This window comes from Lepidochelys olivacea, assembly GCF_965140295.1.
Source record: "Lepidochelys olivacea isolate rLepOli2 genome assembly, chromosome: 8".
NCBI lineage: Eukaryota > Metazoa > Chordata > Testudines > Cheloniidae > Lepidochelys > Lepidochelys olivacea.
This window is the reverse complement of record NC_140418.1, coordinates 7,242,175-7,258,090: the sequence shown is the minus strand read 5'-3', so window position 1 is coordinate 7,258,090 and position 15,916 is coordinate 7,242,175. Positions and strand designations below refer to the sequence as shown.

The 15,916-nt window shown below is 52.0% G+C and overlaps 1 protein-coding gene across 2 annotated transcripts in view; it reads right to left on the bottom strand.

Annotated features, from left to right (window-relative positions):
- Positions 1-3,786: 3,786 nt before the first annotated feature.
- The window catches only part of PDGFRB (platelet derived growth factor receptor beta), a 62,742-nt gene continuing 50,612 nt past the window's right edge, over positions 3,787-15,916 (bottom strand). For both annotated transcript variants that reach the window (XM_084637661.1, XM_084637660.1), the window contains exons 19-23: positions 13,943-14,054; positions 13,507-13,606; positions 13,276-13,381; positions 11,602-11,840; positions 3,787-10,972 (exon numbers count right to left, since the gene is read on the bottom strand). In XM_084637661.1, coding sequence (XP_084493787.1) covers positions 10,822-10,972; positions 11,602-11,840; positions 13,276-13,381; positions 13,507-13,606; positions 13,943-14,054 — 708 coding nt within the window. In that variant the 3' untranslated portion in view covers positions 3,787-10,821. The remainder of the gene's footprint in view (positions 10,973-11,601; positions 11,841-13,275; positions 13,382-13,506; positions 13,607-13,942; positions 14,055-15,916) is intronic.

The window sequence follows — 15,916 nt, the reverse complement described above, 5'->3', positions numbered from 1 at the left end:
AGACTTAGGATAAACGCTCTGCTGCAACAGTGTCAGCGACGGTCTTTGAAAAGCTGGCGTTCCAGGCACTTCGGAGGAGATGAAGCAGAGATAAGCAGTGACAGAGGATTTGCACCGTGTACACTAGATGCACGATATCACACAGCAGACCCAGGCAAACGTGACTAAATCTAGGTAAGAAATGAGTAACTAGGACTAACGAGACACAATTTAGTTCACAGCAGTGGCAGAATTCATGTTAATCCTGAGCCTGGTAAGTAAAATGTGACCTAATTCCAAGGAAAATTTTGTAACTGTGCTGACTGGGTGAGCTGCAGTTAGTGCAAACATCCAGCAAACTCTCAAAAGCTGTGACCCTTCCTAGTTGGAGGTGACCTTGGGGCCGGGCCCAGGACAAATCTTTTGAGAGGACATCAAGGAGGGTCTTCTACCAAGTGAGCAGCATTCAGTGTTGGTGTCTCCATCAGGATGGACCACTGGGTCTGGAATCATGCAGGGGTCATGCGTGGTAGTAGCCAATGGGAATTTAGTGGCTAAAACAAAATCTTTGCATTTAGGGGTTTAACGGTTTGCATCCAAGACGACATACAGCCAGGTCAGATCCTTTCACCATCTGTGCATGAACGACTTTCAGCTGTTCCCGTTGTCCAGTCCCTGTCCGATTCATGCTCAGATTAAGAGGCGAATCAGTCTGAGCCTGTTACCGCTACTTGCCCTTCCTTCTAAATGTGATCGTTAAGGCAGAGGCGTTACAGATGAGGCTTTCTCGCAGCCAGGCCATTGAGAGAACTAGAAAACAGCTCGGATTTTACACTGGCCGCTACTTCTATTGTCTCCTCCCTTTATACTCCTCCCTCTCCAGTGCTTAGTTTGTCATGAAAGAGGTGCCAAGGCTCAAGCAATTAGGTGCCAGGGCTTAAGCAATTTTTTTACATTCGTAACTGATGTGGCAAGCCGAGAGGCGCTGGGGCTATGAACTGCCAAGCCTAGAGGTGGCAGGGCTCAGCCCTGGCACAAATTAAACTCTGTCCTTCTCACAAAGGAGCCACCTGATGGAGACCTTTCCTCCAGCACAGGGTGGGCTGTGTGGGGAGCTCCCTTCAGAGTTCTCTGGTACCACTGCATGCATCCTCCAGAAGGTATCTCTAGATAATCACAAGAACACTCCCACAATGCCCCTGCTAGCCCATGAGCAATCCTGTCAGTGGGTCACTGTTTCGGCTCTGGCCATGAAGGCTGATGGGATGGCACCAGGCCCAAGGACATCCTAGTGAAGAGCATGATAGTGTTATCACACAGCTGGATTACATTAGCACCATTTTCATATCACTGACAAGAAGTCTCACACTTACAGTGCAGACCTATTAAAAACTGCAGATCTGTGGGATACTTAATTTGCAAGCTAGTAACCTCAGGTGTCTAATTAATGATCAAATAACCCACAGGAACATGCAAACAGTTTGCATCTGCCTTATCCTGAGTAAATAGTAATAGGCATTTTGCATAGAATGTAGACAGGGAATGATGGGAGAAGGGTGCTGGGGGGACAGTTCCTTACTATGCCCATGATACCAGAATAAGCTTCTGCTAAAATAATCAGAAACGAGTAATGAACAATACTGACAATCACATAATTAGGCTTCAGAGTCAACATCCCATTAGAGTGATTGGTTCAGTTCCTCTGCAGACGAAGGAAGACATCAGTCCATGGTTCACATTTGGAACGGGGCATGAGCCAAGTCCCAGTACCACCCCACCGTGCTTCATTGCTACTGCCACAGCATGGAGGAGGAAACAGAAGAAGCCAATTCCTTCTCACTTCATGGTCAGGTGAAGCGTTAGCCTAACAAGCACCTCACCTTGCTCCCCTGATGACTGGTGCTTCTTCCCTGGGCATTAAGATGTTCCCTAGAACACTAGCAGCTTCTCTTTAGTGCGTGTGTTCATGCAAAAGGTCTAAAATCCAGAGAGGAAACTGGGAGGGAATGGCCAAGGAGGGGGGTGGGAACTGGCTCCCACAGTAACAGCTAGCTACATTCCCCCACCCTGCGTTCCAGCTGTCTACTCCCCAAGGGATTCAGGACCTTGCTGCAGTCTTCACTGAGAAGGGGATTTTTTTCTCCCTTGCTGAGTCAGCTCCGGCTGACTCAATTGAGGGACAAAAGGTGCCAGCCTGCCTGTGACAGCTCAGCCTTGCCACATGAATCAGAGCAAGCCCATCTGTCTTTTCCTTGGGAGAACCACCCCGAGCTACTCAGAAAACCATCAGCCTCACGTTCCGCAACTAACACTGCGTGTCAAAGACAGGCGCACAGGGCCGGCCGGTCCCAATGGCCGAGGGCAGGCAACTTCACTGTCTCCTGCTGTAGTCTATGTCTGCGGCCTTGGCCACACTGGGTCAGGCTAAACAGGCAAGGTTCATTACCCTGGGAAGTAGCCTGACTGCGTTCTACTGTTCTCTGTGGTTCTAGGGGATGGTAGAAACCCCCAGAGGCAGAGAGGGAAAGCCGGGGTGGGAAGGAAGGAGGCAGGGAGCCCGGAGTGAGGGGGTTTAGTATAAAGGAATTGGGTAATGTCCCTTTAAATAGTTTAGGAGACCTCCTGGAAGACCTTCTCCACCCTGCTTCTTCTGGAGAGCTCTCAAACTGCTTAAAGGGACATTACCTAATTTCTGCACATTATGGTGGGGAAGGAGAGGAGGGTGGGTAAACCCAGGTGGGAGGAGAACCAGGGGGGTGGGAGAGAGATCTACCCAACCAAACCACATGGGACTTCTCTCTCAGGCACCAAGGCTAGGCCCTCCGCCCCAGCTATCGCCTTCCCCACTCTCAATCCTGCACTTCCAGAGCGTGCGCTGGGCCTGGCCTCTCTGAGCTACTACACCTTCTGGATCAGGGTTTAAGCCAATCTCCAGTTGCTTGGGATTAGGATGAGACATTAAGGGCAAGGACAGGTTACCCTGCATCTGCTACTGTTGGGTTCTTACCTCCGAAGCACCTGGGCTACATGGACCTTGCCAATTCCGGTGTTCCTCGTCTGACTTGGAGAGAGAAGCTGTGACTGCCCTCCAGGACCTGAGAGGCCAGCACAGCTTCAGGCCCAGGTTGATGACGGCAGGGCCTGAACGCCCAGAGTATGGGTCTGTCTCTGCAGCCAGCGATGCATTAGGTTCGGGGGCATTCGTACACCAGCTCCTGGCTCATCCCTAGCCCCGTGCTAGGTGCCTTGCTCACTTTCCGACCAGGATTGGGTGTGCTGTAGAGACAACGTGCCCAGCCGTGGATGGGGTGGGGAAAGGGGACCACCCCACTTCTCTGGCATAGCTGTACTGTGCTGGGAAAGCAGCATCCAGGCTGCCTCCACCAGTGGGAAGCCCTCTGTGACACAGGGCTTTTGCAGGAGGGGAAAAGGAGGGAGGTGGAGTCTTCAAGAGGGGCTCATGGGCCCTCCCTGGGAATCATTAGAGCTCAGCTATTTGCACATCTGCCTGAAATGCTGCTGAATAGCATCCCTCCACTCACCTGCCTCCATTCAGGACACCGACGCCCCGTGTGCTCAGTAATCGAAGGGCTCGAGCAGGGCGATCCACATCCACAATCGCTGGCTTAGCTTTGCCTAAGCCTGGGGAGTTCTACAGAGCATAACAACATTCCTCTCCCTTAGCCTCCCCACAGCTAATCTTCATTCCCACCAAAACACAAACACAACCAGACAGGAGATTATGGGAGGAAACACAGCCAAAACCTCCCCAAAAGGCAAACAAATCAGGAACCAGCAAGAAAACGGTTGAAAAAGAAGAAATACCTTTAATTTTAAAATCTTTCCTTAAAAACATGTATATAAAGTTTACAGCATAAAAATATCTCATAGGTATAAATGTAACTTAATACGAGCCCTACAAATACATTTGTAAACCTAGGATAACATTAACTCTTTGGTACCTTAGTTTGAAGGCTGTTCCGTGTCTTGCCCCCATGATGGCTTAGGACAGGTTAATAGGAAAAATGCAAATACAGGCGCTGTTTCTGTTTAGAGATTCCACACAGGCCTAAATAACATGCTTTAAAAAGGTGCAATCCCAACAGATTATCCATATTGTACCGTGCGGGGGTGAGCTGAGAGAGATAGAAATCAGTGGGCAAACTCACTAGTGCTTTGGAATTGGTAGTGCAGTCTATAAAGGGGGAAACAGCAAACGGGGGGCGGAGGAGGGGGGAGGCGAGACATACCAGTCCCCTGTGTCATATGCCCTCCCACTGCTTGGCTCCTCAATTTCATGCATCCCTTCAGTCTAGAGGGAACGAATCACACATCCGGCCAAGCTCTTCTCAGAGTAACCCGGGAGCAAATCTAGAACAACTCCATGGCTACGCTCGGGCACTCCAGATTTACACTAGAGAGCAGGGTTTGCCCTTTCACGGGAAACTGGGAACTCCATTTAACTGGTCCAGTGGAGAGGGTGCTGACTTGGGAGTCCTGGGTGCATTTCCCTGCTCTCTCACAGACTCCTTGTGTGACCTTGGACAAGTCACTTAGCCTCTCTGGGCATCAGTTCCCTTCTGTACAGTGGCTATAGAAGCACTGCCCTGGCCCACAGGGGTGCTGTGAGGACAAATACACCAAAGACTGTGAAGCGCACAGATACCTCAGGAATGAGAGTCAGATAAGTACCATAGATAGAAACAAATGGGGTGAGGCTGATAATCTGCTTGGCAGGCAGGTCCCTCCCTGACATTCCCTGTCTATAAGGTGTGGAAGTGATTGCGACTGCAAGGTTGCGTGTGCACAGAGTACCGGCATCAATATCACTTCGCCTTTAGAAATGGCATTGCTGAGTGGCTCCAAGCGAAAGATCTGATTCTCTTTCATTGAACTCTGCATCAGGCCACCATGGCTCAATATGACCTGCTTCCTAATCCACAGTCCCTTCCCTGCAGGGTCTTCCCTTCCGTTCTGTCACTGCCACTTGAGAGTCTGTGTCAGATGTCCCGCTCCAGTTCTGACCTGGCGCTTTAAACTTTGGCTCCTGTCCATTGAATACCTTCAGAAACGCAGAAGGTTGAAACGAAGGTTAGAGGAACTAGAGATGCGCCAGGTCTGAAATGACTGCTCGCAGGAAGGAAGCTGCTGAGCCTATAATGAGGCTTGAAAGTGAGGGGAGGAGGAGCCCAGGAGACATGCCACGGGGATGGGTGGCTCATTTCACTGCAGTTTGATCTCACTGGGGAGGATTTCATTAATGGTTCTCCCCTCTTCCCAATGTGTTACGTTCCCTGCTGCTGCCATGTCACTGAGACATGCTGTGTTAGGCTTGTGTCAGTGACCTGTCTGATGCAGCTCAGGTTTCTGATAGGCTTGACTTAAGCAAGTGTCCCTACAGGTCTGGAAATCTAGAAGCTGCAGGAGCTTGGTCCCATGGGCCATGGAGCAGAGTTGCCATCTGCAGCAATGTGATGTAAAAGCTGCAGGTCAGCGGCTGTTTTGCTGTCTGAATAGAAACACTGCACGAAAGCTTATGCTCAAATAAATTGGTTAGTCTCTAAGGTGCCACAAGTACTCCTTTTCTTTTTGCGAATACAGACTAACACGGCTGTTACTCTGAAATAAACCACTGTGTCATACTTAGGGTCACCAGCGCTCTAGGGCAGGGTCAGGAGCCAGCCACTCTCTTAGCATTGTCTTAAACCTAAAGTGGGGAAAGGAGAGCATTTCCCTGGTACCCTGCATGTGTGTGTGGCGGTTGTGTGAGCCTGTGCCAATATTTTAACCCCTTTGCAAAAACTGGCAACGCTGGGATTGGCATCAATTGATGTGGGGGAAGACGGGAGGGTGAGAAGGGAGGCTCTGTCTCTTTAAATTCCCCCTCCCTTTATGGGGGAAGAGCGGGGTCAGGTGGCCAGTCACTTTTAGTTCCCCACCTGTTCTGGGACTGCCACCTGGCTTGCTATGAGGCCTTCAACAATAATAGAATATCAGGGTTGGGAGAGACCTCAGGAGGTCATCTAGTCCAACCCCCTGCTCAAAGCAGGACCAACACCAACTAAATCATCCCAGCCAGGGCTTTGTCAAGCCAGGCCTTAAAAACCTCTAAGGATGGAGATTCCACCACCTCCCTAGGTAATGGCGAGGGTCAAGTTAAAACTCAGCTGGAGCAGAAATCCTGTGGGGAACAACCCTGCGTTGCTTGGAAGGAGGAGACAGACTAACAACATGTTACTCTAGTTCTTTCTCTAACCTCTGTGCAGTGGAACAAGGAAGAGATCCCCGCCCTCCCTGGTGCTTGGGATGTGGCAAAACTCTCCCAAAAGGATACAGCTATGAGATATCCCTCCCCATCTTAGTTCAGTATAGTGTACTGACATAACACAGTGTTCCCCAGGATCTCCATCTGACACTGGATACTTCCTGCCTGTTGGTGCTGTACCTCCCAGAGAGTTGGCAATCCTAAGTTAGGTGGGTCTTTAACACCAGTTTTGGCCACCTTTCTACTGACTGCTCATTGCCATTGCATGTCTAGCTCCCATCTCACTGCTCCGAGTCCACCAAGGAGCTGCTGGTCCCCAGAGGGGTGAATAGAGGCAACTTAGTTCCAAGTAAAGTCCACTGTGCTCTAGACTTTACACTGTGACGCAAAACACTAAACACGATTCTCCTTACATAAAACCATCCCAACTGAAAATGACAAACATTAAAAAGTCAAACATGTCAGTCTGAGGAAGCATCTTAAATATGGAGAGAGACACTGTCGTGTAGCAATAGACCCCCTGGATGCACAGAAGTCGTGACTGGCAGGAGGAATGTGCATATATGGGAGCAGATAACTTTGTAATGACTGCAGATTAAAATAGGAGTTAAAAAAATATACCAGCGATGGGCCCAAACTGCAGCACTGGGTTCCCTTTTGGGGGTTTGGAGACTCCACCCTTTGGGGTCCTTGGAAAAGGGGTTCAGTTTGGACCCATCCCCCAACATTAAAAACAAACAAAAATAGTAACAATATAAAATAAAAACCTTAGAGGAATTGGTTCCCTTCAGGACAAATTATGGCTACAAAATTGATGGCAACAGATGCGTTAAAACATTTGTCACCCCCAGAAGTCTGACGGATCCAGGTGGGGATTTCAGAAGCAGAGAGAGAGAGAGGGTGTGAACCTTAACCCCTGGCAGGGATTGGCCAGGGAATTTCTTCTGGCAACTGTAAGGGGTAGGTGTACTTTGCCCATGGACCCGCCACCATTGTATCCATTGGCTGGGGGGGAATTAAAATGAGCAGACTCCTTTCTTTGAAAAGGGTTTCCCCTGCTTGGTGTTACTGAGGCTGCCCAGCTGGACCTCTTACCTTGGGGTAGGCTCACCTGGTCAGCGCTGTCTGCCCTTATCCGAGTGGGTGTCTCACTCTGACACAAGGCAGCGAGACACTGCATGCTCGCAGCAGGATGTGAAACCAAAAAGCTTTCCAACCCAGCGGAGCGGAAGGCAAATCAAACTCTTCATGTCAAGCCCAGATGGGGCTGGAAGTAGCCAGACAGTGTTCAGCACCAGCACAAATTTGCCAGACTTCCTGCTAGCCCCAGAGTCACAAGGTCAGATTTGTACAGCTAAATTTTGCATAGGGCTGGTATGCAGGCATTAGCTAATGGGTTCTTTAAATCACAGCTTCTATTTCAAGTAGTAGCATGGGGCATCATAAAAAGAGAAATCTGTTCTGACCATAAAGAGGATCTCTTAAATCCACCCAGATTGACAGGTGTTAGAAATCTGGGACGAAAGCGGGACACAAACTATTTGATAAGAGCAGTATCCCTTCACCTGGCTGAAGTTGCAGTGGCTTGTGCCCTACAGAGCACCTAAGAAACTGAGGAAAAGTGAGCTAACCCCGACGATCTCATGTTTTGTTGCTTCCCTGTGGTTTGGGGCATTTCTTGAGTAATGTCCACTGGATCCTGCACTATGATCAAGAGGAAAAGTGTGTCGGAAAACACAACGATTCCTGAGGATAAGGGGATATGAGAAAATCTGACCATACTTGCAGGAAATAGAGAAACGCCCCTGGCCATGGTTTGCAGTATTGCAGTAGCACTTGGCTGGCTACCACTAACAGTGCTATGTCTAGCTTTCACCTTTTATTAAAAACATAACCCCCCGACACACACACAGGTACCTGTTCCTCTGGATTTAACTTTATAAATATGTCACTGTTAACAACTCGAGCTGATTGGAAAAGACACCAAAATTTTCAGTGTTTTTCGGTGGACAGTTTTAGACGGCTCTATAAACTGGCCAACAAACCTCCACAAAGAACATCATTGAAAATTTGAACATTTCCAACCATCTCTGTTATTAAGTGCACAGCCACCGTGTGTGAGAGAGAGACAGGGAATTGGATGAGCTAGAAGGAGCTGTGGATGTGGAGGAAAAGGGTGCTAAGAAATTTGATGCTATTCAAAAGGGAGAAAATGCTGGTTTCCTAGCTGAAGCCATTGTGATAACCTTCCTGGTTTTATGGCTTTTCAGCCACTATGGTGGGGATTTTCATGGTTTCCTTGCTTTCCACCTGGTTTAACTCTTTGAATAAGGAGTGGAAGCTCAGAGCACTACAGGTCACAGCCCTGCCAATGGGGATAGAGGAGGGGTTTGAAGGAAGACGAGGGGTCTCCAACATTTCCATTCTGCATTCCACTTTCTAAGGCCCACTTCCCATCTGACAACCTGATCCTTCTGCCTCTGCTTGGGTCCCAAAATGTACCATCCTGCAAGGCTCCATGGATCCTGTCAGCATGAGAACGGCTGCTCCTGGCAAACACAAATGCTGCTTGTTGTTTAAAAGTTGGCTTCCCCCATGTATTTGTACAGTCAAAGAGACTGTAAGTGGCAGGACCATATACAGCTCTCAGATGATGTAGCGGGGTGGTCACCCATTCCTGCCCAGAGGGGCTTAAAACAGCCCAGGAGAGGGCTGTGGCTGGGGGCAAGTAGCTCCCAGGCTGATTGGGGAAGTAGGCACCACTGGGGCCACGTCCCAAACAGACCACAGCTGGCCCTTATAAAAGGGCTGTGAGCCAGATGCTCAGACAGAATCTCCTCTAGCTGTGGAGAGAGATGGGCCTGGCTGCTGGGAAGCATACCAGGGTACCTGAGGTGAAGCAGGGCTGGGGAAGGCCAGAGGAGCTGGGAGACTCCAGGCTGGAAAAGCCCCAGGCTGCAGGCCTGGCAGACAGCCTAAGACAGGGTACTGGGGTTGCAACAGGGCAGCCCAAAGGTAGGCGGAGGCAGCAGGCCCAAACCCCCCTTACCTGTGATGAGTGGCTTGTACACTGCAGTCCGTCCCAGTGAACAGGGGCTAGGTGGTGACTGGCAGTAACCATATACTGAGGCGAGGTGGGAATAGGGGGTTGGGGGTACCCCTGGGACGGGAGACCCAGAGACTGTGGGAGTACTGCCAGGGGGCAGCTTCCAAGGGAAAGGGACACCGGGGTTCAGGGGGGATACAGGGGCTAGCGAGAGGTGAGACACTGGCTGACAGAGGGCGATCTGGAGGCTGGCGAGCTAATTCCCTGGATGACCAGCAGGAGGCGCCGCAGGGGTGAGTCTCGCATCACTACAGATGACTTCTCATCCTCTCTCTCTCTCTATGTCCCTGGACCGCCTGGGCTTGTGTTTATGCAGCCTGGTTACTCACTTAGGGCAAGAGGCTGCAATTCACGTGAGGGACCCAGACGGCATGGAAAGGGGAATTCGTATGAACAAAGTAACATCAACTTCATACCCCTGCTTCCCAAAGATAAAACAAAGATTCTGGCACCAGCTGGGAGACTTTCCCAGCAAGTGAAATAGGTTCCCTGGCACTAGAGGATTAATGAAAAGCCATTTTTGTTCCTATACTGGCCTGGCTAGTGAATTAAGAGATCTTATTTGTTCCCTTTAAATGAGCGATATGGAGAATGTCTAGGCTTAGAGTCCACATAGAGGAAGACAATGCTGGAGTGAGATGCTGCCACAGCAGAGCCAGAATCGGAGCATCCCTGATTCCTGGCAGGCCCTTTGGAACCCAGGCTGCTGTGGGCAGAAAGAGGGTCAGCCTAAGACCTCTCCTTGGGGTAGATGCAGCATTGTGGCCCAGTGCCACAGGTACCTGTACCATAGTGCGTGTGGTGCCGCATCCATCTCAGAAAGGCTGGACAGGGCAAGAATGTGACTAAACGTCTCCGAAACCCACGGCTGGTTTCTCCTCAGCGGCCACAATAGCTCTTCTGTGCTCGAGAGAGAATCCACTCAGTATGATCCTGTTCTCTAGCCACTGGGGCCTGGCCTGTCGGCTTCCCGACACCCCACCAGTAAGCTGCAAGGAATCTGTCCAGCCCAGCCATGTACAGCACTACGGCAGCTGTACCCCAGCGTGGTGGACACGCAGAACATCAAAGAGGCAGCTTCGGCCTAGACGGACACTGAAATTCAGAGCCACCTACTGCACCGGGGCACGGGAAGGAGGCTGGGATATCAAACAAGTGGAGTGAACGGCAGGATCTCCTCTGGAGACTCGCTGGCGCTCTGCCCCTTGGTCTGGGAGCACTGCAGGCTTCACTGTGAGGAGAAGAGGTTTGTCTGTGAGGAGACCCCTCCTCGTTTCAGTAGTTTGATCAATGGGGTGGAGTGTGGCAGTGAGGCTGGGGGAGGGAAAAGGTGCCTCTATAGTCCACGTTGTGCCGGGAGGTGGGACGGAGGGCGGGATAAATAAGCACCCAACAAGGTTCTCCACCAAGTCTGGTTGCCCCACAGCTGGTCTCACTGGTAGGGTGTGGGCTAGCATCAGCTCTGCCCCTTCTACAGAAAACTTTCTTCCATGTCGTGGTGCCCTGGGCTTGGCTCCTGGCAGCCCGACTTTGGTTCAGGTTCCTGTTCCCCTTCCTGCTGTAGGTCCAGGGGGCTGTCGCAGGATATTGTGGACGCTGTGTTCACTTCGTTCAGAGTAGAACTAAAGGGGGAGGAGAGAAAGGAGAGAAATAAATGTGCTGTCCGTAATCGCTGATGACCCAAGCAAGGACCCACTTGCTAGGGAAGACATGGCTGGCTCTCTTGTGGCACGAGGAGTTACTACCTATGCCCCACAGGGGCCCAGTGCCACCCTCCATCTTAGACAGGCTTCTACTGAGGCTCCAACTCCCACCGAGCGATTGACAAAATGGAACTTAAATTCGCCCCCCTTCACGCGCGCACAGTGCAGCCATCCACGCCCCACAGGCTGTGCACACCTGGAGTGCTAGCTGTTGGGTATACATAACAACGTGATGTCCAGCCTCTCTCCGGGCCTCCAGCCCAGCGCGGTGTGAGGACCATGGCCGTGCAGATAGAATAACTGGGCAGCTGTGAAGGGAAAAGCCAGGCTGGGGGTAGATTTAAGGATCCTGAGAGTGAAGGGAGCAGATCCTGGGGTTGCTTTACCTGTTCCGCCTCCCGCCACCCCCATCCCTACCCCTTTCTACCTGACCACACTCTCCTGCTTCCACTTTTGTTGTGTGAAGCATTTGTTGTTGAGCTCTCAGGATGGTCAGTGGTGACAGAGATCAGATTAGGGGGAAACATGAAGAGGCCTGTGTTTGCTACCTGGCCCGGCTGACAGAAGCCTCCTGAGGGGCGTCATCGATTCCGTCGGGCTTGGGATCAGGGAGGGGGATGATGTAATCGTTGTCCCCCCCATCCTGCTGCACAGCTGTATAGAGGACACTTCCGGTGCCGGAGCTGGGGGTGAGCCCGGCGCTGCTGACCCCTGGGATTCTGGGCCTTGTGCGCAGAACAGCAGGGTGGTCGCTCTTCAGGAATTCCTCCTCGACCTGTTGGTACCTCTGCTCCCGTAGGGCAGGTTACAAAAGAAATGAGGTGGGTGAGAGGGGGTGGCGCTAACCGAGGTCAAGCCGGCATCCCCAGGCACATAAAGAGAAACTACAGAGTCTGGGCCCCGTTCCCACTCTGCACTGCTATAGTGCCCTCCCTTGCAGGATTGCATGGTGCTTCCCAGCCGGGCGTTAATGAAGCCCTCAGGGCAACCCTGGGAGGGAGGAGGCCGATTTCCAAGCATCTGCCGAGCGGTTCAATTTTTGCGTGAGCCACATGAGATATCAGGGGTGATACTGCTGTTGCTCCATTGTGCTCTACGTCTGTGTGAGTGAGAGGAGAATCAGGCCTTCTGTGTCCAAAAACGGAGCCACACCCGCTGGTGGCTGGACAACTGGGGAAGCACGTGGAATTTAGTGACCCGAGAACACCGGGGAAGAGCCAGGAACAGAACTCTGATCTCCTGAGCCCCAATCCTGGGTTTCAACAAAGAGACAATGCTCACACGTTACATTTGTCCCTCTCTTTTTATGTATCCAGGCCACTCTCAGTGTTACCAATAAACCCAGCCACGCTGGGAAATGTCACTTTACGAAAGGCTGCTGATTTTTAGCGTCGCTTGTAAATTTTTTCTCTAAATTGACCAGCAAATATATTTCAAGCCTTATGAATTAAACTGTTAACATTTCATTATCACCACTGACCCCAAAGGAGCCAGAAGTGCTTTACAAAAGCTCAGACAAACTATACACAAGGAGCACTTTGCCACCAAAGTGCAGCCCGCTCTGAGAAATGGCAAATGTTTAACTGCACACAGGAACACTACACAGCATTTAGGGCAGGAAGGGAAGCAGAATGCTGTGTCCAGCTGGAACTGCAAGAGGGATTTAGATCGCCAGAATGTAATTGCTTGAGTTGGGATATGCCCTGGAAAATGGGATTAACACCCCTTTCCCTCCCAAAAGTACCTGGGGATCTTATAGACCAGAATTTGTCAGAGCCTCAGTTCTCCAGCTCATCTGAAAGAGGTGTCACCAAGCATAGAATATGTTTGGCTGTAAAATGGGGCTCATTTCTTATACAGACTCTGTATATTTCATGGATAGGTTATGTCTAATTTAGACAAAGGAAGAAATGCTTGTGGTGTATCTAACTAAGGTGCTTACATGTTCTCCATTACCATAGCATCAGAACACCTCATAATCATTAATGTATTTATCCTCACAACACCCCTCTGAGATAGGGTGGTGGTGTTCTTCTCATTTTATAGACACGGAACTGAGGCACAGAGAGACTCATTGCTCAAGATCATACAAGAAGCCGGCAGAGCAGGGACTTGAACCCATGTCTCCCAAGCCCTAGGCTAGTATCCTAACCACTAGACCCTCCTTTGTCTAGAGTAGAGTCTCCTTCCCACACTTCCATCATAGCATTCCTGGGACATACCTTCTTGTATCCATCTGCCAGGAGGTTCCCCATAAGTACCACCAGCTGAGAGAAGGAAGGTCTTATCTCAAACTTCTCTTCCCAACATTTCTGCATGATGTCATAGCTGGGGAGATGGGGGGGGGGGGAGGACACCATAGAGAGTTAGATGGTGGAAGGGGTGATGGAGCAAAGATGCTTCTCCAGTTTGAGGAGGTGTGGCCAGTGCAAACGTCCACGGTGAACACTTACATCTCGTTGGAAGCATGGGTGGGTTTAGACATTCGATAGCCACATTTGATGGCATTGTAGAACTGCTCATTCATGGGTAGTTCAGGGTATGGAGTCCCACCTAGGAGGAGAAAGAAGAGTTGGAAACCAGGCTAACGGGGAGGCTCCACCACACTCACACTGTCAGTGTTGTTATAAAATCAGCACTACCCTCCCTCCCTTCTGTTCACCATTCCTACCCCACCTTCATCATCAGACCTGTGCTGGTCAGTGTGTGATCGGACAAGGCTCTGCCACAGAAACCCCCTTGTGGCATGGATGGGATGGGACTCAGGGATTGGTATCTTTCTCCCAGGGTGGGACTGGAGGAAGATTCAGGGACAAGCACGGGGGGACCTGTGTGGTCCTGGGAGGTAGGCTGCATTCTGTTGAAGGAGAGTGATGTCAGGGCACTTACCCAGAGTGAATATCTCCCAGAGGAGGATCCCAAAAGACCACACATCACTCAGGGTTGTGTAGAGGTTGTTGAAGATGCTCTCAGGCGCCATCCATTTCAAAGGCAGGAAGGTCTGTGAGGATGAGAGAGAGCAGGAATGGGTTAGGCCCATGAGTCAGCCAATCCCCTGGAGACAGCTCACTTCTGCACCAATAAGCAGAGAAGTTGGACACCTTCTCCTTGACTCTTCATGGAGCCCACTTTACAAAGATTGAGGAGAGCCCCTTGGAGCGACTCTTGAGCACTTTGCATCAACCGTTTTCCTTAGGGCCTTGACTCCAATTTCCCAGAGCAGGGTTTTACACTGACCCATGTCAGATGAGCCAGGAGAACTGCAGTCCCCTTCACAGTTCCACTCAGTCCTGACACTTGCTGTGGCCCTGCTGAGGTCTCTCACCCCTCTCACACCATCACGGAGAGCTTCTGGCCTAGGGTGACCAGCTTGCAAGAGTGAAATATCAGGATACATTGGGCAAGGGGTGGGGCGGGGAGGGGGAAGAGAGCCACAGGTGCACAGCCCTGACCGGAGCCATGAGAGGGGGTGCACAGCCCTAGGAAGCTGCAAGAGGGGTGTACGGCCCCTACTGCAGCCCGCACCACAAGCCATGGGGCAAGGACTCATGGCCCCAGCTCCAGCCCCCAGCAGAAGCCATGGAGCCAGGGGCACAGGTTTCTCCTCCCTCCCAGTGCCCTTTCCCACAGCCCCACCACTACAACTAAACAATGCCCCACACAGACCCCCACAGCCCAGTGCCCTGACGCACAAAGATCTCCCACACTGCCAAGCACCCCCCAACAGGTTCCCATTGCCCAGCACCCCAAAACACACAAACCTCTCCCACTGCCCAGCGCCCCCCCTCCCCACACCTCCCAGACAGTCACTCCATGACACCCTGCCCCCTTCCCTGGCTGCACTCACCAGCTCTGCTGGGAGGTCTCTGGCTCCTAGGGTCAGAGCGGCTAGGGGGGGTCTCCAGACTGTCCACATGCTGCGCCTGCCACAAGTGCGAGCTCCGTGGCTCCCATTGGCTGGAAAAAGCACCAATGGGAGCTGCCGGAGCCGCAGAGCAGGGCTTGCAGGTGCCAGCAGCATGCACAGAACCCCCTGCCCCCCAACCCCGACCCTAAGAGCCAGAGGGACCTGCCACGGGGCGAGGTAGGGAGTCCTGGTAGTGCTTACCTGGGGTGGTTCCCAGGAGGCATCTGGCAGGTCCCTCTGGCTCCTAGGGTCGGGTCGGGTGGGGGCGGAGGGCTCTCTGCCCATTGCCAGTGCCTGCAAGCCCCGCCCCCACAGCTCTGATTGGGCAGGAGGGAGCCGGTGCAGCACGGGGAGACCCCCTCCACCTCTGTGCCTAGGGGCCGCCCGCACTGCAGGCTCCTGCCGGCGGGCGGGCGCCGGGAGCTGCCCCAGGAAGTGTCGCCACGCCAGCCCCAGGACTTTGGTGGTGACAGTGACCGGTCCGTCCCCGATATCGGGACAAAGGGCGTCCTGACCGACGTGCGGTCGGGACGCGGGACAAATGGGTTAAAATCGGGACGTCTGGTCACCCTATTCCAGCCCTGCAAAGCCACCTCCCTTCCAGGGCTGAGTTCTCCTGCTGGGCCACTACATCAGCCTGGCAAAACGGACTGTTGCCTTTCTGAGACAGACCTGCAGCTGGTGCCAAAATGACCGCTCTGGGGACAGAAGGCCCCAGCAGTGCAAGCTTCCCTCAGGTCCGCTCTCCGGTGCGCCTCCGCTCTGACCAGGAGAAGATGCCTGCTCAGGTCAGGCACCAGCTTGGTTTCTACATCCCTTCTCATCTCAGCCAACAGGCCTGCTTGCTGCGATGGAGGCTTTTATGCCACGGATACCCGGCCTTCGACTGAGTCTACTGACCCCAGGCCATTGAAATGCGGTCACATGACGACTTTCCACCCATCCCAGTCTAAGCT